This window comes from Balaenoptera acutorostrata, chromosome 1, assembly GCF_949987535.1.
Source record: "Balaenoptera acutorostrata chromosome 1, mBalAcu1.1, whole genome shotgun sequence".
Taxonomy (NCBI): domain Eukaryota; kingdom Metazoa; phylum Chordata; class Mammalia; order Artiodactyla; family Balaenopteridae; genus Balaenoptera; species Balaenoptera acutorostrata.
Genome location: NC_080064.1, coordinates 192,602,528 through 192,621,057, shown reverse-complemented (window position 1 = coordinate 192,621,057; position 18,530 = coordinate 192,602,528). Strand labels below are relative to the sequence as shown.

General features: G+C 36.4%; 1 protein-coding gene across 6 annotated transcripts in view; it reads left to right on the top strand.

The window, feature by feature from the left end:
* Positions 1-18,530, top strand: part of KCNT2 (potassium sodium-activated channel subfamily T member 2) — a 369,675-nt gene that overhangs the window by 320,039 nt on the left and 31,106 nt on the right. For 4 of the 6 annotated variants that reach the window (XM_057529796.1, XM_057529784.1, XM_057529792.1 and 1 more), the window contains 2 exons: positions 834-962; positions 8,877-8,897. In XM_057529796.1, the coding sequence (XP_057385779.1) occupies positions 834-962; positions 8,877-8,897 (150 nt within the window). The remainder of the gene's footprint in view (positions 1-833; positions 963-8,876; positions 8,898-18,530) is intronic. The other 2 variants (XM_057529788.1, XM_057529804.1) reach the window with 1 other exon arrangement.

Genomic DNA, 18,530 nt, shown 5'->3' with positions numbered 1-18,530 from the left:
AACTCTTCTATGTCATTTATTTATTTTTTTCTAATATGTGCTCAAAGAATAGCATCCTAGTTTTTTTTTAATTTCTTAAGCAATGTTTAGGGAAAACATTATTTAAATTAATAATCCCGAAGATAACCATTCTGTACAAAATTCAGAACAAAAATAATCCTGAAGGTAGCCGTTCTGCACAAAATTCTAGCAGATATTTGAGACTGACAGTTTCTGACATAGGATGCTACACTGCCAAGGAAAACAGCGATCATGACATTTAACCTCTCTGTTTTATAAATAAGTGTACTATGCCTAAGTGTATTTAATGAAGTGTCTTGCTAACAAATTCAAATTCATGATTAGCAAAGAGAGACCAGCACTTATGCCTCCTGTCTGTGAGTCCTGTGCTCCATACTATTACACATCTTCCTCAGTATGGGTACTAGTAGAACTTTGGATGGACAATTCGTTTTTATGCTGGAATGTCCTTTGCACCTCAAGATTTGTAACATCAGCAGACCCTATCCACTAAGGTTATTGCAACATTCAAACAAGTCTTTAACAGGTTTTCCAACAATTCCCAATCAATTACCAGTGATATTGCCCATGTACATGGGACTAATACAATGCCATGCTGCCACAAATGGAGCAGTTGGTTTCTTAAGTTTGGGTGAACCCCAGGGATAAGGCTGAGATGGAATGTAATAAAAAACTTTAATACATGTATAAGCACTTATGAAATGTCACTTTGAGATTTCAAAATATCAATAAAATCTACCTTTAAAGAGTGAAAAATTACCATTGGGTTATTTCTTAAAAATTTGATATGTAAATAATTCCTATGATTGTAGATGAAAATCACCGAGGATGACTTATGGATCAGGACTTATGCCAGACTGTATCAGAAGTTATGTTCTTCTACCGGAGATGTTCCCATTGGAATCTACAGGACTGAATCTCAAAAACTTACTACATCTGAGGTTTGGAAATATCAAAATATTCCTGTCTTAATGTTTAATCTTATTGAATACTGCCATTCCTAAGCCTAGAAACTTATTTCTGAAATATGTCATTAAATTATGTAAATTATGTCAGGAATTTCATAAAATACTGTTGGCTAAAGGACTGTTTTAGAGTTTGTGGACTTTGAGCTCTAAATGTCTTTTGTAGGTTTTCAGGAAGTAAGTTAATTCTAAGTAACCTTTGGATACATAAGAAAAGTTCTCAGGGCAAGCAAACTAGTTTTCTAATATAATCTTCAACTCCACATATTAGCATTTGGAAAGAGGGAAAACAAAGATAAGTTAGGAAGCATGAAACACATTTTTCAAACTCTAGGTTGAGGACTACTTTGAAGCTGAGAAAAAACTCTAGGATCAGTGCCAGACCCTCCCAGAGGAAAGCTCAGTAATTATAAAAGAAAACTAGAGCCTATTAAAATGCAACAGAATTTCTGATGCCTGCCTATGACCAAAAACATATTCACATTTTAATTTGGTCACACTATGTGGTTCCAACTTGCGGTTTATATTCTTGAAATATTTTTTCTTCTTCAGATACCTCAAAATTATTCAAAATTTTGGTTAACCATTTCTTTCTTTGGTCTTATGCAAAATAGAACCTCAACTATGAGGCTCAGATTAATTACATGCATTTTAATAGTCATGTAATCATTACACCAGCTTGTGATTAAAATCAGTGAATCCATGTGTGGAAAAGAAGAGCTTTATAAGAAGCATAAGGGTAATGGAGTAGATTTTTATTTTCTTGATATAATTTATAGTTTGACATTTAAGTAAGTGATATTGAGGCCAGAAGAAGATAGTTCAGTTTTTCTGAGATGCTCTTTAGTGGTTTCACTGCAGTTTCAGAGGTGCTAAAAGAAGCTTTATTGCCAACTCTGCTACTGAATCTGAGTTTGTCATTGGCTGTGGTCCCCGTGGTTCACACCACAAAGAGCACGACAAAATCAGAGAAAATCAGGAATGATTGATGGGAGAAACATACCAGAAAGTTAAATGTGTAAGACAGCTTAGCCAGATATGCCTAAAATTTAAAGAACACTGCATCCAAAAAATTATTATTTGATGAAAAGTTATGAGAAAAAAAGTGCTTTCACACCTAAGCAATTAACCATTTCTTATTTGAACTTGATAAGAGCAAAGAAGATTTTCACACAGCAGCATACTATCCTGTTTTTATCTTATAATATGGACTTTGTGAATTTGAACATGGTAAATTCTGCCCTTGGTCAAGTTCATATCCATGTTCAGTCATTTTGTATTATTAAGGGATGTTGTTGTATGCTGTTTACAGTACAGATAGGGAAAGAGTAATTGAGTATTTGTACTGTCATCAAGGAGTATTTAATGTTACATTTTGGTCAGTTCTTCCTATCACAACCCAGCAAAATGTTTATAAAGCCCCAACCCTTTAGCTTATATTAAAAGCACACATCCTTGGAAAAATAAAAGGATACTGGGTTAAATGAGGATAATACCTGTTGTCTTCCTATACTGAATTCAGTTCATCTTCTGGAACACATATTTTTATTTAGATTTTATATTCTGCCTATTATAGAAAAAAAAGGCAATTTAAATAATTAAAGATAAAAATAGGACCTTTAAGCACTTTTACAGCAAAATATATTAATAGGGGCAGAGAAATTAATGCTACTTTACATCTAAAATGAAGTGACTGCTACAGTTGAAAAGGAGTTCTACATTTATTTTCCTGGCAAATAAGGCAAAAATAGAACTGTTGAGTTTTATAATAATTGTAGTTTGATACACAAAAGGATGTAAGTTCATCTAGAGAAAGATTTGTTTTTCCTGATCACTGTTAAAAGAATGAGTATAGGGGCTTCCCTGGTGGCGCAGTGGTTGAGAATCTGCCTGCTAATGCAGGGGACACGGGTTCGAGCCCTGGTCTGGGAAGATCCCACATGCCACGGAGCAGCTGGGCCCGTGAGCCACAATTGCTGAGCCTGCGCGTCTGGAGCCTGTGCCCCGCAACGGGAGGGGCCGCGATGGAGAAAGGCCCGCGCACCACGATGAAGAGCGGTCCCCGCACCGCGATGAAGAGTGGCCCCCGCTTGCCGCAACTGGAGAAAGCCCTCGCACGAACCGAAGACCCAATACAGACAAAAATAAATAAATTAATTAATTAAAAAAAAAAAAAAAAAAAAAAAAGAATGAGTATATTATGTGCTTCCTTATTTAAGACATTGAATATTTAGAGATATTTAAGAGATAGATAACATGATGAACTTTATCTATCTTTAGTTATAGTTTTGCAAGATGCAAAAGTACCAGTAAGGTGAATATCCTTTAAGTCAATGTTCTATTTTTTTTTTTTTTTAAAGAGGGGAACATCAATTCAGTATTAACTCAGTAAAGACATTGGGTTTTGTGCAAAGAGGAAAACATTCTCTTTTTCCTGATTATATAAAAACACAGGATAAGAGCTTAATGGATCTAATGAAATGAAAGAGTGGCTCATATATTCCACCATCTCTCTCAAATTTCAAATGGTTCGAGAATACTCAAGTGTTAGAATTCAAATAATTTATCATTGTCCAAAATGCCAATTTTTCTCTTACTTAAATTAAAGAAGGACACCAGGGCTTCCCTGGTGGCACAGTGGTTGAGAGTCCGCCTGCCAATGCAGGGGACACGGGTTCGAGCCCTGGTCCGGGAAGTTCCCACATGCCGCGAGCAACTAAGCCCGGGCGCCACAACTACTGAAATCCGCGTGCCACAACCACTGAAGCCCGCGCGCCTAGAGCCCGTGCTCTGCAACACGAGAAGCCACCGCAATGAGAAGCCCGCACACTGCAGCGAAGAGTAGCCCCCGCTCGCCGCAACTAGAGAAAAGCCTGCGTGCAGTGGCGAAGACCCAAGGCAGCCAAAAATAAATAAATAAAAAGAAAAAAATTAAGGAAAAAAAAAAGGACACCAGATTTCAGGAGGTAGAAACTTCATTCAATAATTAGAATTGAAACATCGACATCTTCTCTCTTAGATGGTTCACAGGTCCTCGTTCTCCCTAACAGCTTGCAGAGCTGTGTTGCGGTCCCTCACCCCGCAGGGGCAGTTTGAAAGGTGACTCTATGAAGAGGGTACACAGATGGTCTGTGGACGGGGAGACAGCGCACGTTTGCAGGCAGTAGTACCGCAGTGAATTCACAGAGCTAAGTGCAAAGGTACAATCTGTGTCCTTTACCCTTCAACAGCAGATTGAAGAGTCTTCCCCAGGGAATCTGACCAAGCCACGTGAACGGCCTAATGATACAGACACGGGAGAGTCTCCAGGTCAATAATCTAGTCAGGGGACCATGAAACTCACACTAAAAACACCCCACCCAGAGCTTTCAATCAATTTATTAGCCCTATAGTCTTAATATAAGAAGACAACTCAAAATTCCCTATTTCAGGGAATAGAATGAAATAGAGATACCAAAATAAACAAACAGAAAGAAAAAACTGAACTTGTAGGAAAGAGAGATCACTGAGGGAAAATAAAATATAAAACATAAAATATAATAAAGACTTCTGCTCCTAACTGTTTACCCAAGAGAAATGAAAATATATCCATACAAAGACTTGCACATGAATGTTCTCAGCAACATTATTCATAATAGCCAAAATTAGAAACAACCTAAATGTCCTTCAGCTAGTGAACAGATAGTCAAAATGTGGTATAGCCATACAATGGAGTACCATTTAGCAATAAAAAGAAACAAAATGCTTATATGTGCTGTGACTTGGATAAACCTCAAAAACATTATGTCAAGTGGGAGAATACAGACTCAAGAGACCACATATTGTATGATTCCAAGTATGTGAAATGTCAAAAAAGGTGAAAGGTATGCAGACAGAAAGTAGGTTAGTGATTGCCTAAGACAGGGGGAGGTGGAGGGAATGGAGAGTAACAGTTAATAAACATGATGGGACTTACTGGGGTGATGGAAATATTCTAAAATTTCTTTATGGTGTTGTACAACTTGGTAAATTTACTAAAATATCCTTGAATATTACACTTGAAGTGGGTGAATTATAGGATATGTCAAATATGTATTAGGGAAGTTCTATATTGAAAAGCTATAATTAATATTATTAGAAAGATAAGATATTGTAAGGATAAAAGATGAATAGGAAGCTGTATTTTTAAAGGAACATTTAGAGTGAAAAAGAACTCTTGGGGATTGGTAATACATGAGCAGAAGTGAAAAAGTTTGTACCATAAAACTGAGGAAACCACCAAGAAACTAGAGCAAAAATTCAGACATGGAAAATAATAAAGAAAAGATAAAATTAGAGAACTAGTCCAGGAGGTCTAAGAGTCTAAGATCTGAATTTTAAGACTTCCCTAAAGAGGAAATGAAGCAAATTGAAGAAATATCAGTTTAATAACTTAATAATAATCCTAGAACAGAACATGTTCCAAATGGGAAGGGTCACCAGAGGCCCACCACAGTGAATAAAATAGGCTCACACTAAGGCACAGTATCATAAAATTTCAGAACACTGAAGGAAAAGAGAAGATCTTAAAAGAGATGGGAGAGAAAACCAACGGGTAGGTCACATTCAAAGTATTTCTTTGGATTTCTCAACCAGCAACACTACAAGCCAAAAGACAATGGAACAATGCCCTCGAGATTTTGAGGGAATATTATTTCCAAACTAGAATTCCATATTCAGACAAAACTACCAAACTTGTGTTAGGGTAGGATTAATCATATTTCAACATTTTCTCCAAACATATGCTCCCATGCCTGCTTTCTAAGGAAATTACTTCCACCAAAATGAATGAGTAAACTGAGGAAGTAGTCATGTATGCAAAGAAGCCAGACATTTTATGGAGACCTGGCAACAAGTGTGAGGCCAAGGCAAAAGTCAGGAAGGTGATGAAAGGACCACCAGCCAAGAAGTGCAACCTGGAGCAGGTCAGGAAGCTTCAGAAAATTTTTCTTCTGGAAAATGAAAGCCGTAGGATACATGATGCATCTCACTGTCTTAAAGAAAGATTAGACAATTGCCAAAGAGTTCAGGATGGATTACCAAATACAAATCTAATGAAGCAATTAATAAAATTAATTAACTCTAGGAATATTAATATCACCACCACCAACATCAAAAAATTATGCTGGCAATGAATAGTAACCACATTTCTCATGTATTTCACCTGTAAATTGTAGTCATAATATGCCCTGAATTTTGATCTAACCAAAATTACACTTCAACCATTTTGAAATGATGGGATATGGCAATGGTGGGTGGAAAAGATAATTACTCTCTCTTCTTCCAGAGTGAGAAGTCAATAGATAAAAGTAGAAACTGATAAAAAAATTAAGAAATGACAGTCAAGCATGTTCTATAGAGACACAAAGATAAGGACCTACATGTCTAGCTAAAAGAGATAAAAGTAGCTGGGTCCTATGAGAGGAAAATAAAAGAGATCATGGTGCGAGCTGCTATTTTTCAAAACAAACCATAACATTTTCTGACTATCTAAACTATGTGTGTATAACTAATAAAAACAACTAATACATTTCTAGCTGTAAAATTTCATTTTCAGACTCACTCATTGATCGTTTCTTCAGTTTATGCTTTTAAATATTCAATTCTATTCAAAATATATGAAATATTTTAAATTTAATGTCAACATTTCATATAAGAATGTAGGAGGGATAAACTAATATAAAAAATCTAGGTCTTGCTTCCTTGTTTTTTCATGGAGTTGAAAAAAATACATTTTAAAGGCAGATGCAGGTTTTCATGCCACGTCATTTCCTAATCTGACTTCAGTATCTTCCCATATTTGGTGTATAGAGAAAAAAGTTAAATTATGTCACTGCTTTGGCTGCGGGAGGAGGGGAAGCACCAAATCCTTTTGAAGGTGTCTTCGCAAAGACACGTGATGATAAAAATACACATAGTTAAAATCATGAAATTTATAAAAGCCCTGGCGCACTTACTTAGTTTTTTCCTTGTGGGCTATAAATTGGTGCAAGGAGGATTCATACAAAGACAAACATACAGTGGGAGCGCGTACAGGGACTGGAAAATCAGTCCGTGGAGAGTCGGGTGCAGCTGGATCAGCCCCTTTTCACCTAATTGTACAACACCAAGCCGGAATAGACCACTCTCTACATGTCTTTTTCAGGGAATTTTTACAAATACCATAGTCTCCTGGTTCCAAAAATAAATAGAGGATCAACAAGGACTCGTGCTTCTCTTGGGGACAAAGGAGAACAGTATTTCTGTCCACAATATTTTCTCCATAATTCTCAAATTCAAAAAGCTTACTAAACTGATTTGGTGGCAAAACCTCACTTTTAACTGTTCTGAGATTTTTCATAATACTTACTTATTCCCCTTAAAATGAATATTCATGTTCTTCATTACAGAAGTGTTTTTATTATAAAATGCTACCCAAGACCCTCCAAAGGTATTACCTACTATTCAGTATATGATACTTTCCAAAATCTGAAAACTTCTGAATTAATAAAAAATATTTATTCTCACTTTTTGGTAAGAAAATGTGAAACTGTATTTGCCTTCAGTTTTCCAGTGTACTGAAAATCACATTTTCTTGAAATGAACTATGACCAGTGAAAATTTTACTAGATATTAGAAAGAGATCATTTTAAAGCATATTAAAATACCAACATCTTTACAGTATAACCAATAAATTTGTGGAATATGTTACTCTGTTGTTCACCTTCATTGTCAATCAATCCTGTATTTTTAAAAAATGTGCATAGGTAATAGTTAACCATCTACCAACCATTAACTTTTTACAATTAAATTGGATGCACGTATCTTCGAATTATGGTTTTCTCCAGATGTATGCCCAGGAGTGGGATTGCTGGGTCATATGGTAGCTCTATTTTTAGTTTTTAAGGAACCTCCATACTGTTCTCCATAGTGGCTGTATCAATTTACATTCCCACCAACAGTAAGGGAGGGTTCCCTTAAATTGGAAAGTAATATTTTAAATATATTATTAAAATTAAAGTTTTCATTTTATAAAATCACATTAATACAATGGTTTTAGTAAGGATTTAGATTAAATAGTTTTGAAACTCGAGCTGCCCATTCTCTGCATTTAGTCACTCACTCATTGGGCCAAGTGTTAAGAATCTGCAGACAAATAATTTCAAGGAGCCTATATTCATATATTTATTATGCATTTTTAATATTTGTAACAATAGTGAGAATGCTAGATAATGGGTTAGACTTGAGTTATATTACACCAAAGAATATAATTGAAAATTTCACTTCTACCTTTTGAGGAATGAAGATATTATTCCTCAGAACTGAAGAACAAGATAGCATGATTTTTATAACCCCTAAATATTTAGGGTTTATATGTTGACTGGGCAGATCAATTTTTAGCCTCTATAGCCTATGTGAAAACTAAGACTATTTCTATAAAGTTACTTAAACGTATACAAAGAGATGAAAAAACAATCTTATTATAAGGTCTAAAATTTTTTAAATAGTAAAGCTATTAATACCAATAGTGATTATTGAATATCAATGATTATGTCAGTATCCTCTCATGAATATAGCACTTTCATAAGCTCTTATCAATTGTTTTATTTTCTATTAGCACCACATTAACTTTCTATCAAATCTTAGAAAGACGATTTTAGAAAAAAAAATTCTAACAAGAACAAGTTTCTAGCAACTTTTTAAAATATTAGCTTATTCTTTACCTAATTTTATTCAAAAGTGCTATGATAAATAATCAAACACATAATTAGATGATGTGTTCTGTGGTTATCTGTCATATACTGTCCTGTTGCTGATTCGTTTGTGTATGTATTGTTTAGTCATTGTTTAAACTGTATTTTGTGTGTTTCTTTTTCCCTCGCTTTGTGTCAGTGTCGAGAAATAGCATCACAAGTAAGTATTTTGTTTGTCTCCCTTTCCTCAAATTGTCTAATATATTAATTCAGTTATTAAATGAAAAGAATATTAAAGATTGAATTCAATATTTCAGATTTTAAAAGAAAACAAGTAAGCTGAAATGCTTTTAAATGCTCTATTTTCAAGTTAGTGTATTTATATTGCCCTAATTTGATTCCAAATTTTACCTGTTTGTCTTCAAATTATGTTTATGTATTAATCCAATCACATATTTTACTGTGTGGTGTCATTACTAGCTAGTCACTTACTGGCTGTAGATTGTCCTCAAGGGAGGTGCCACCTTCAATGCAATCAGCTGGTACTGAAAGGGAATGGGGGTCTTGATATACAACATACCTTTAGTTCGCTTCTTATGTAGGCTGGACCCTCTAGAAATGGTTATGGGAACAATAGGACCTGTGATGGATTCCTCTGGGACACTTTTTAATGCTGAATTTATTCTTTAATAGCTTTACTTTATTGTCATGAAGAAGCCATCACTTTAATGTTTGATAATATTAACCTGTGATAATCATTGACTTACTACAATAAAAAAATTCTTAATAATACATTATGTATGTTTACATACACTTCTTATATTCCTGAAACCTTGATGTTATCTTCACGTGATTTGGATTTTTAATTTTATTTTCCATTTTCTTCATGTAAATCACGATAAATAATTGTCATTATGGCCTTAGTACTTAACACAAACACCCAAGCATTAAATAGAATTAAAGAAACTATTACAAATATAAACATTTTCAACTTTAAAAATTGCATTTTGAATGTCAAAGCAGTGGTACCATTCAGCCCACTGGGAGAACACAGTCACAAGTGTAAAAGTTGCGTGCCAAAATTACCAACCAAAGGTACGAGTCTATTTTTGAGCTTGTTGAATTTTGGAGAGAAGTTCTATATTATCATAATACCCAACATTTTGACAGAGTGACTGTTGTTTTCTCTACATCATAGATTTGAATCCATCTAATAAATGCAAATTCTGTTTATTAAATTATTTTGAACATCCTAAATTATTTAAGGTTTAATAAGCTCTAGCTTTATTATATTTTTAAATATTCTAATTTTGTTTTCCCATATATGTATTCCTTTGGAATTTACTAAATATTTCATAAGGAAGCTTCACTTTGGGCTGTAAGAATAATGGTTTAGATGCTTTCCGACCTTTTTCACATGATGGTACATAGAAAATAGTAACGTTTGTTTAGCATGAAGCTGCTCAGGGCTTCCAGCTACCACCACAGGTGGTACAAATTAAAGTTCTAGTTCAATGCAGAACACAGCTCTGGCACATGCAAGGTTTGGGGAGCTCGTCTTAGGGTTCTTACGGTTGCTTTCTTAGAATATGTTTTATAATTCTTTGAGCTCAAATGAGATCAAACATATATTTCTAAAATTTTAAATTTGTACCAGCATTTGACCTGACCTGATTCACAAATAAAATTTAATTTTATTTGTAATGAACTGGCAGACATTATTTTAGGAAGTATTTTAGGAACATGTCACAAGCCAAGTTGCTTCACTTTGCCTCTCCTAAAGGCTTTCTAGGGCATGAGTCCAGACCTGGTCCACAGTGGTAGAAACACTAGTTAGTGGTCACACCATGTCCCAGTAAGAACAAAGTTTTCATTTGTTAAAAAACTTTATAGCTTCATGTTTGAAAGTAGAGTTAATTTTTTAAATGTAGGTTTTGGCTCTATTGTAGTTTTCCATGTTGATTCATATGTTCTTCACTTTTTATTCAGATGTCAAGCTTCACTATCTCCTCTTTTCTCTAACTTACCATTTCAGATGCAGAAAATCAAAGGTTTGGCTCATTTCTGACTTTTCGTAGCCAATTACAAGTTGACTCATAACTTTTTTTCTCATAGTTACTATTCTAGGTCTCAAAATCCTCCAGTCAATTCCCTATATAAATAAAGTGTCTTCCGTTTAATTTGCTAAGAAGTTTGAGTCTTCCAATATAAGTATCCTTCTCACAATCCTTTTTATGAAGAAAAAGCTCTAATTGTACTTTAGATATTAAAATATGCTTATCCTTGTAATTCCAGTTTTTTCTTGTACAATTTCCGTCCTTTCCACCTCTAGTTTTGTTTTGTTTTGTTTTTTTCTCTCTCCCTTCAAATATGTTCAGGTTTCCCCAAATCTCAAGAAATTTTTCTCCTTTTTTTCTGTTTTTTTTTATTTTACTCTTGCTGTTAAACTCTCAGAAGACTTCATGTATGCTGTCCATTCTATTACTTATCTCCCAGTTTTTTCCCCCACTACTTTATCAGTACTGTTCTTCAATTATTAAAAATCTCTGGGCTTCCCTAGTGGCGCAGTGGTTGAGAATCTGCCTGCGAATGCCGGGGACATGGGTTCGAGCCCTGGTCTGGGAAGATCCCACATGCCGCAGAGCGGCTGGGCCGGTGAGCCACAATTACTGAGCCTGCGCGTCTGGAGCCTGTGCTCCGCAATGTGAGAGGCCGCGGCAGTGAGAGGCCCGCGCACCGCGATGAAGAGTGGCCCCCGCTCGCCAAAACTGGAGAAAGCCCTCGCACAGAAACGAAGACCCAACACAGCCAAAAATAAATAAATAAATAAATTTATAAAAAAAAAAAAAAAAAAAAAATCTCTTTTAGCCAAATCATTGGCATTTTAAATTAGTTGTAATTTGTTTAAGCTCTGTAGAACCTTGAACAGGGTTCATTATCTCTTACATCTTAAAATTCTCTTATCCTTAGTTTTCATATCATGAATTACTCCTATTTTCCCTGTTTTCCCTGGTTTATTTCTTTTTCCCCTTTTTTGCTCTTCAGTTTCTGCCTATAACAGCTCATTTTAGATGCTGCTACTGTGATCTTCCATCTGAAGGTTTGTCTAATCTCCTGTCTCGGGATTGGCTCTAGAACTCAGGACCCCAAGGAGAGGCAGCGATCACCTTCACCTCCTACCCTAGGATGGGGCTTCATCTTTAGATTCCAGAAAGTACTCCATTATCTACCTAAGGGTGGGCTAAACTTCACTGCAGGTCGTCTCTCCCAGAGCATTAATCTCGATCCCTGAACAATGCTAAGCGCTTTCTTGTTTTATTTAATCTGCCCAGCAAGTTAATATGGCAGATGATATTATTCCCATTTGTAAATGAGCAGAGACTTAGACACATTAACTTGATAAAATAAAAACTTAGGAAGTAGCAGACCTGGACTTGAACTTTATCACTTTCTGACATCAGAGCCTGTTTTTTTAATCACTAGGTTTCGCTGTAGGAGCTTCTACCAATTTCTGGCCACCTCTCTTTTCCACCATCTGCTTTGAGATCCCAAAGTGCTTTGTTTGGGAATCAACGTGGGAATTGCCACTTGAACCAAAACTGGGGATTTACCAAAGCTGTGTGTATAGTCTTTCCTCTTTTCAACACATGGCTTTGTAGCACTCAATGTATCTTGTGGTTTCAATGATTACTTCGAGGCTGAGGGATGGCAAATTTTTGTTCTCTGCCCTCCCTGTTCTAATTCCTAAACATGAAGAACAAACTCATTATCTGCCAGATACTTTCTGTCTTATAATCTTCCCGAATTACAGATATTTACTGAGCACCACCAAGGTCCAGATGTTCTCATCTAGGTGCTTGGAATGAGTCAGTAAACATGCCAGAAAGATTTCTCAGAAAGTGGACATGAACATTTCATGCCTATTCTTGGATTTAATTACTTCTGGGTGGATTCACAATATCCAAATTCTCTTCCTTTCAGTGTCTTGCGTAATACACACAGATTAACGATGCCTAATGGTGGATGTTTGATGCCTGTCATACCAAGTCAATTGCTTGTTGCCAAATTTTAAGTTCCTATGTTCTAGCCATTCTTTATTCTCCTCTGTCCCTGTTCCTGGGAAGATTCGTTTATTCATTTATTTTGTCTGACCATAAAAGCACTAGACTTGGAATAAGATAATCTATGTTTAAAAGTTGGCTCCTGCTTTTACTAGCTGTGTGTGAACTTGGGCTGTTCTCAACACATAGCAGAGTAGAGGTTGTAGGGAGATTTATTATTATCACTTCATCAGTTAGAAAAAAGGCAGAAATGTGTTAAGTGAATAGTTCATAGTTAATGGCAAACAATTCTGTGCCAGGGTACATAGAGTAACATAGATCTTATCTCATCATTTTTCACTGGTTCTTCATTTTTGAGTGGATAACACTGCTTCAGAAAATGTGTCAATACACTTAAATTTATAAATGAAATAATAGTAAGTATTCCTGTAATTTGGATAAATACCTTGTAATATTATCAAAAATAGATATATTCACTAACCTCAAGGGCATTCTAATTCATACACACACACACAGGCACACACACATACACACACACCATGGGTCTCAGCTCACCTGTAATTTTCTTTCACTTTTATAAAAATTTGACTCGAATATTTTTAGTCCATTTTATTATTCTTTTTTATAATATTTCCTAGCTCTACTAATTCTTATCTTATTTTCAACGCCAGGAAAGCATTTCTTACTTGCATTATTTACGTACCTTAACTTAAGACTCTCACTGACACGGGACTTCTCTGGCGGTCCAGAGGTTAAGACTCCGAGCTTCCACTGCAGGGGGTGGTGTGGGTTCCATCCCTGTTTGGGGAGCTAAGATCCTGCTTGCTTGCGGGAGGGGGAAAGAGAAAAAAGAGTCTCACTGGCACACTTATTAGCAAGAAGCTGTTTAAATGCATCCAATCTATTTGTTTTATTTTAACTACATAGTCATGGCTTTCTGTTCCCTTAATATCTTAAACTGCATGACATCATTCTTTCACTTTACCCTGCCACAGGAAGTAAAGTAAGCCTTCAGTCACTACTTCTTGTTGCATGGGTGCTGGAGTCTACAAAATCAGAACTGAATTGAAAGTTATAAGGTTGATCTAAGCCATCTAGGTCTTAATAAGGGAGTGATGATCGCTCAGCAACAGTATACTTGGATCAATAATACCGTTTTATATAGATTCTTTACATAAGAATATAAATATTCATATCTACCAAGTCTTATACCATTGAATCTCTTCCTTAGTTAAGACATTACATATATCATAGAAATTTTCTTTCCACAGTCTCATTTATTCATAACTGTTATATGCTTTAGGGTGGTTCTCAAATGCTGAAAAAGAGAAGAGGACTGTGTGTGTGTGTGCGTGTGTGTGCGTGTGTGTGTGTGTGTGTAAAGTGTTTGGGTATGGTGGAATTGATGCTATACTCATATTGAAATTGCTATAATAGTTTTTTTAACTTTATATGCTTAGGTGTTTTCTTCTGTACTGTAAGATTCTGGAGGTGATAGAATGATAGCCCCCTTCACCTACCCTACAGTATGTAGGGTCTACACACACACATATACATGTGGTTGAAACCATTGCTTTAGGCTATGTAATTCTAGAAACTTCTAGAAAATGATGAGTGAGAATTGTACTGTGAAGATGACAGAGCTGGCATTGAAACTATGATTCTGATCATGTAAACTATCTGAATGCCTTTCTTGCTGTGTTGAACCTGTGTGCTTAATAAATACTCTTCCATTTATTGATTTTTTGTTTATAAGTCAAATTTGGAGTTGAAAGCTATTCAGGTGTATAAGAAAATTCTCTACACACACATATATAAGTATGTACAATACATAAAAACCAAAACATATGTACCCCAAAAGGACGTTTTATGTAGAAAGAAAATATGTTGACACATTTGGTTATTTCTAGATAGAAAATGAATCATTTGGTTAAAGAAAACTGCTTTTTAGTTTTCTTAATGAACTAAAAGTTAATGAGGATGAAATTAGTCTAGATTTGAGCCAGACTTTGATTCTAACCTACCAGACACATATCAACATGAAATACAACAGTCAATATTAAATAACCATTAGAAGAGTGAAGAAATGCCTTGAGACCTACAAAAAAGATAGTTACAAAATGTACAGTAATGATAATTTTGATGCTGATAATATTATTACTTCACCTTAAAAATACATTATTTTGAGGAGAAAATAAATGTTATAGCTTCAGAAAAGATAAAAACATTCCACTGTTGCACAGTGAAAGAAGGTCACCTGAGTTCATAAGAAAAACAATGAAAGAAAGTAGTGCTGCCGCATTGATAGAGCTATATGATATAAAAACATGACATAATTAAGGCAATTTCACTGAACACTTAAAATGTATTTCTGAACACCACAACTCAAAAAAGCAATGAATATGTTAGACATATTAACTATTAAATATTTCAAATTGCTATTTAGAAAATTCACTTCTCAAGATCACCAATAATTTCTATAACATACTTATATGAGTGGAAGATGCCTAACCTTTACTAAAAAAAACTTCCATCATAGGGCAATGCTATGGTCCTAGATAAAGTAATGACCTTTTATAACGTTTCTTCCTCTTCCTCATGTCTCTGTAATGACAGATATTATTTATGACATGTATGTTAGAGCAGCGGCCCCCAACCTTGTGGCACCAGGGATCGGTTTCATGGAAGACAGTTCTTCCACGGACGGGTGTGGTGGGGAGATGGTTCGGCCGGTGATGTGAGCGATGGGGAGGGGCAGATGCAGCTTCACGCTCACCCGCCGCTCACCTCCTGCTGTGCGGCCCGGTTCCTCAGACCGGTGACCCCTGTGTTAGAGGGAAGAAAAGCTGCAGTAGGAACTATTTGACAATATTCATCACCCCTTCCATTCCATGAGAAATACATCTTCCTGGACTCCAAGATAATCCATTGTTCTACCTCCTCTCATATTCTTAATTTCTCACTTCGCTTCTACTTCATACTCTCCAACTGAGGATATTGAGGTATAAGATTTGAAATTAGGGAATTATCGATAAACCACATCTATCTTTTCATTATTGTATCCCACGTGCCTTGGACAGTGCCTTGCACAAGTGTTCAGTGTATGTTTTTTTTTTTTTTATTGAACCATCTTTTCCCCTTTATTTATTTATTTATTTATTTATTTATTTAATTTTTATGACTGTGTTGGGTCTTCGTTGCTGTGCCAGGGCTTTCTTTAGTTGCGGCAAGTGGGGGCCACTCTTCATCGCGGTGCACGGGCCTCTCACTATCGCGGCCTCTCTTGTTGCGGAGCACAGGCTCCAGACGCTCAGGCTCAGTAGTTGTGGTGCACGGGCTTAGTTGCTCTGTGGCATGTGGGATCTTCCCAGACCAGGGCTCAAACCTGTGTCCCCTGCATTAGCAGGCAGATTCTCAACCACTGTGCCACCAGGGAAGCCCAAGTGTATGTTTCTTGAAATCAGACACAGATCTCCTTCTCAACATGGAGTCATCCTTTCAAATCTACTCAAATTTATATAATTTTCTTTGTACCACATCTGTCATAAATTTTGGCCCTTAATTTTCATATTACCCTTAATTTTATGTAAATGTTATGTAAATACATGCCTTGTAATTGCTGCTCTGATGGTGTGAGCATGAGACCAAGGAGGACAGTTTCTTGCAGTGGAAGCCCGTGGACGACTTAGCTGTTGTGAGTGGTTCAGAGTCTCCAGGAGGTCCTAGAGGAGGCCTCTGCAGTGAAGGGATCTGGGGGTAGAGGAAGAGGAGGCAAAGGTGAAACTAATGCAATTGTCTGTTGTATTGCTATTTGGAGAGAATTTAGAGTCTTTTCTTGTAATGGACCTCATTCAGTGTAGGCCAGTTTGTGAGGAGCAGCATACATGAGCTTTAAAAAAATTGTAAATGAGAAATACGTTGTCTCCAGAACCCAAAGGCCTAAAAGTATTAGATTTGTCTTAATATTGTTGGTACTCACAGATCAATAATTATTTCTCGACAGTGTCAGAGATACAGAACCTCTTGACTGAGCAAATAATGTCTAGAAATATTCCTAAGTTGAGGGGACCTTGTACTTTGTGTGAGACAGTGGCCCATCCCTGTTCGTGAGCTCCTTTGTGAATGTTTCTGTGTCCTGAATGAGGGTGTCAAATGAATCTCCTTGAATGATAAGTCATCAATGTCATGACATACCTGTATTCCAGAGAAAGTTGGATGCAGCGTTGATCTTGCCCGCAAAGACTGTGTGTGATTGCAGGGCTGTTGAGGTGCCCCATGTATAGTTAAGTGGAGTATTGTGTCCCTTCGAAGGTGAAGGGAAACTGGCTGAGTCCGTCAAAACAGGCACTGAACAAATCATATTAGTCAAATTTATGACTGCAAAGTATTTACCAGTTGCCAACTGAATAGATTCAGTAATTTCAACAATATTGGTCACGGCACCTTAATATGTGGGAGCAGGGCACTAAGGTTGGGACCATCTACTGTGGGGCACCATTCATTCTTTCCAGGTTTAAGAACAGGTTTAAGAACAGGTCAGTTTGGCTGTTAAACAGAGAAGCAGTGGTGATTATCATCTGTTCTCTAAACAGTTCTTATAATGGGTTTCAATCCTTGAAAGCTCTATACAATCCTTGGAGATTTTATTAACTATATTGGGCAGACAGAAGGTTCATAGGGTCCCATTTTGTCCAACTGATTGTAAGCACCAAAGGTTTTATTTCATTTAATTTTAATTTATTACTCATTGGAAGAGTGTGCATGTCTACTAGGGGATGTTTTGGGGCCATGGATGTTATGACCATGGGAAATTTAGGCAAGGTGATAGCTCTAATGGTTAAGATGAGGCATACCTCTTTGTCCTCTATTTTATATTTGATAACTCTGCTAAGAGTATAGAGATTACCTTAATTTTAGAGCAATCTCCATATTTAGAGTCTTTGTTTAAAAGTAGTGAGATCTTCAGTCATAACTATAATTTGAGCTCCAACTCAAAGAGAAAAGAAGGCCCTAATGAAGCCCCAATCGGTACATCTCAGGAGATGTTAAAGTTAATTTGGAACCTATGTTGTAGAGGCACAAAGCCAATCAGCTCCCTTTTTATTGTATTTTTCTTGGTCTTAATAAACTCTTTTGGTAAATTAAGAATTTTCTAGTTGGACTAATTGTGGACTTCTGTTGCAGTTGTTTATTTCCTCCAGTTTTGTTGCTGCTGTTGTCTCTGGTTGGTAGACACTCTGGGAGCTCTTTTCTACCCTGTTCATATGTATACGTCTCCTGCTCCAGAGTCTGAAGTCAGTATCTTCAGAGTTATGGGCCTCTATCATTGCTTTGTTGGATTTTGAGGACCTGAGGCTTAACTCAGTTTTGAATTCACCCCTTGGCTGTGCCACAGGGACCTGTGGGTACTTCTCCTTATTGCTATGGGGATCAGCAACTCTATTGTTCCAGAAGCATAGGCAGCAGCAGCAGAAGCATTTTGTAGGGTCCGAATGAGCTGTATTCAGGATTGTGGATCTCAGCATGACAACTACTCTTCCTTCACACAAGCAAACACGTAATCCAGCTGTAGGATGCTCAGGGTATCAGCATTTTCCCTGAATGCTCTATGCAATGCGGATTGATGCCTGCTTTAGACACACAAACACTGGTCACCAGATAAGGATAATTCTCTGAACTTAATGTCAGTTGTGCTCCTTACTGGAATCTAGGCACACGGTTCAATATGAAACACTCAGATAAGTCTGAGACATATGACACAGGACCACTTTAACACTTTAACCACTTTAACA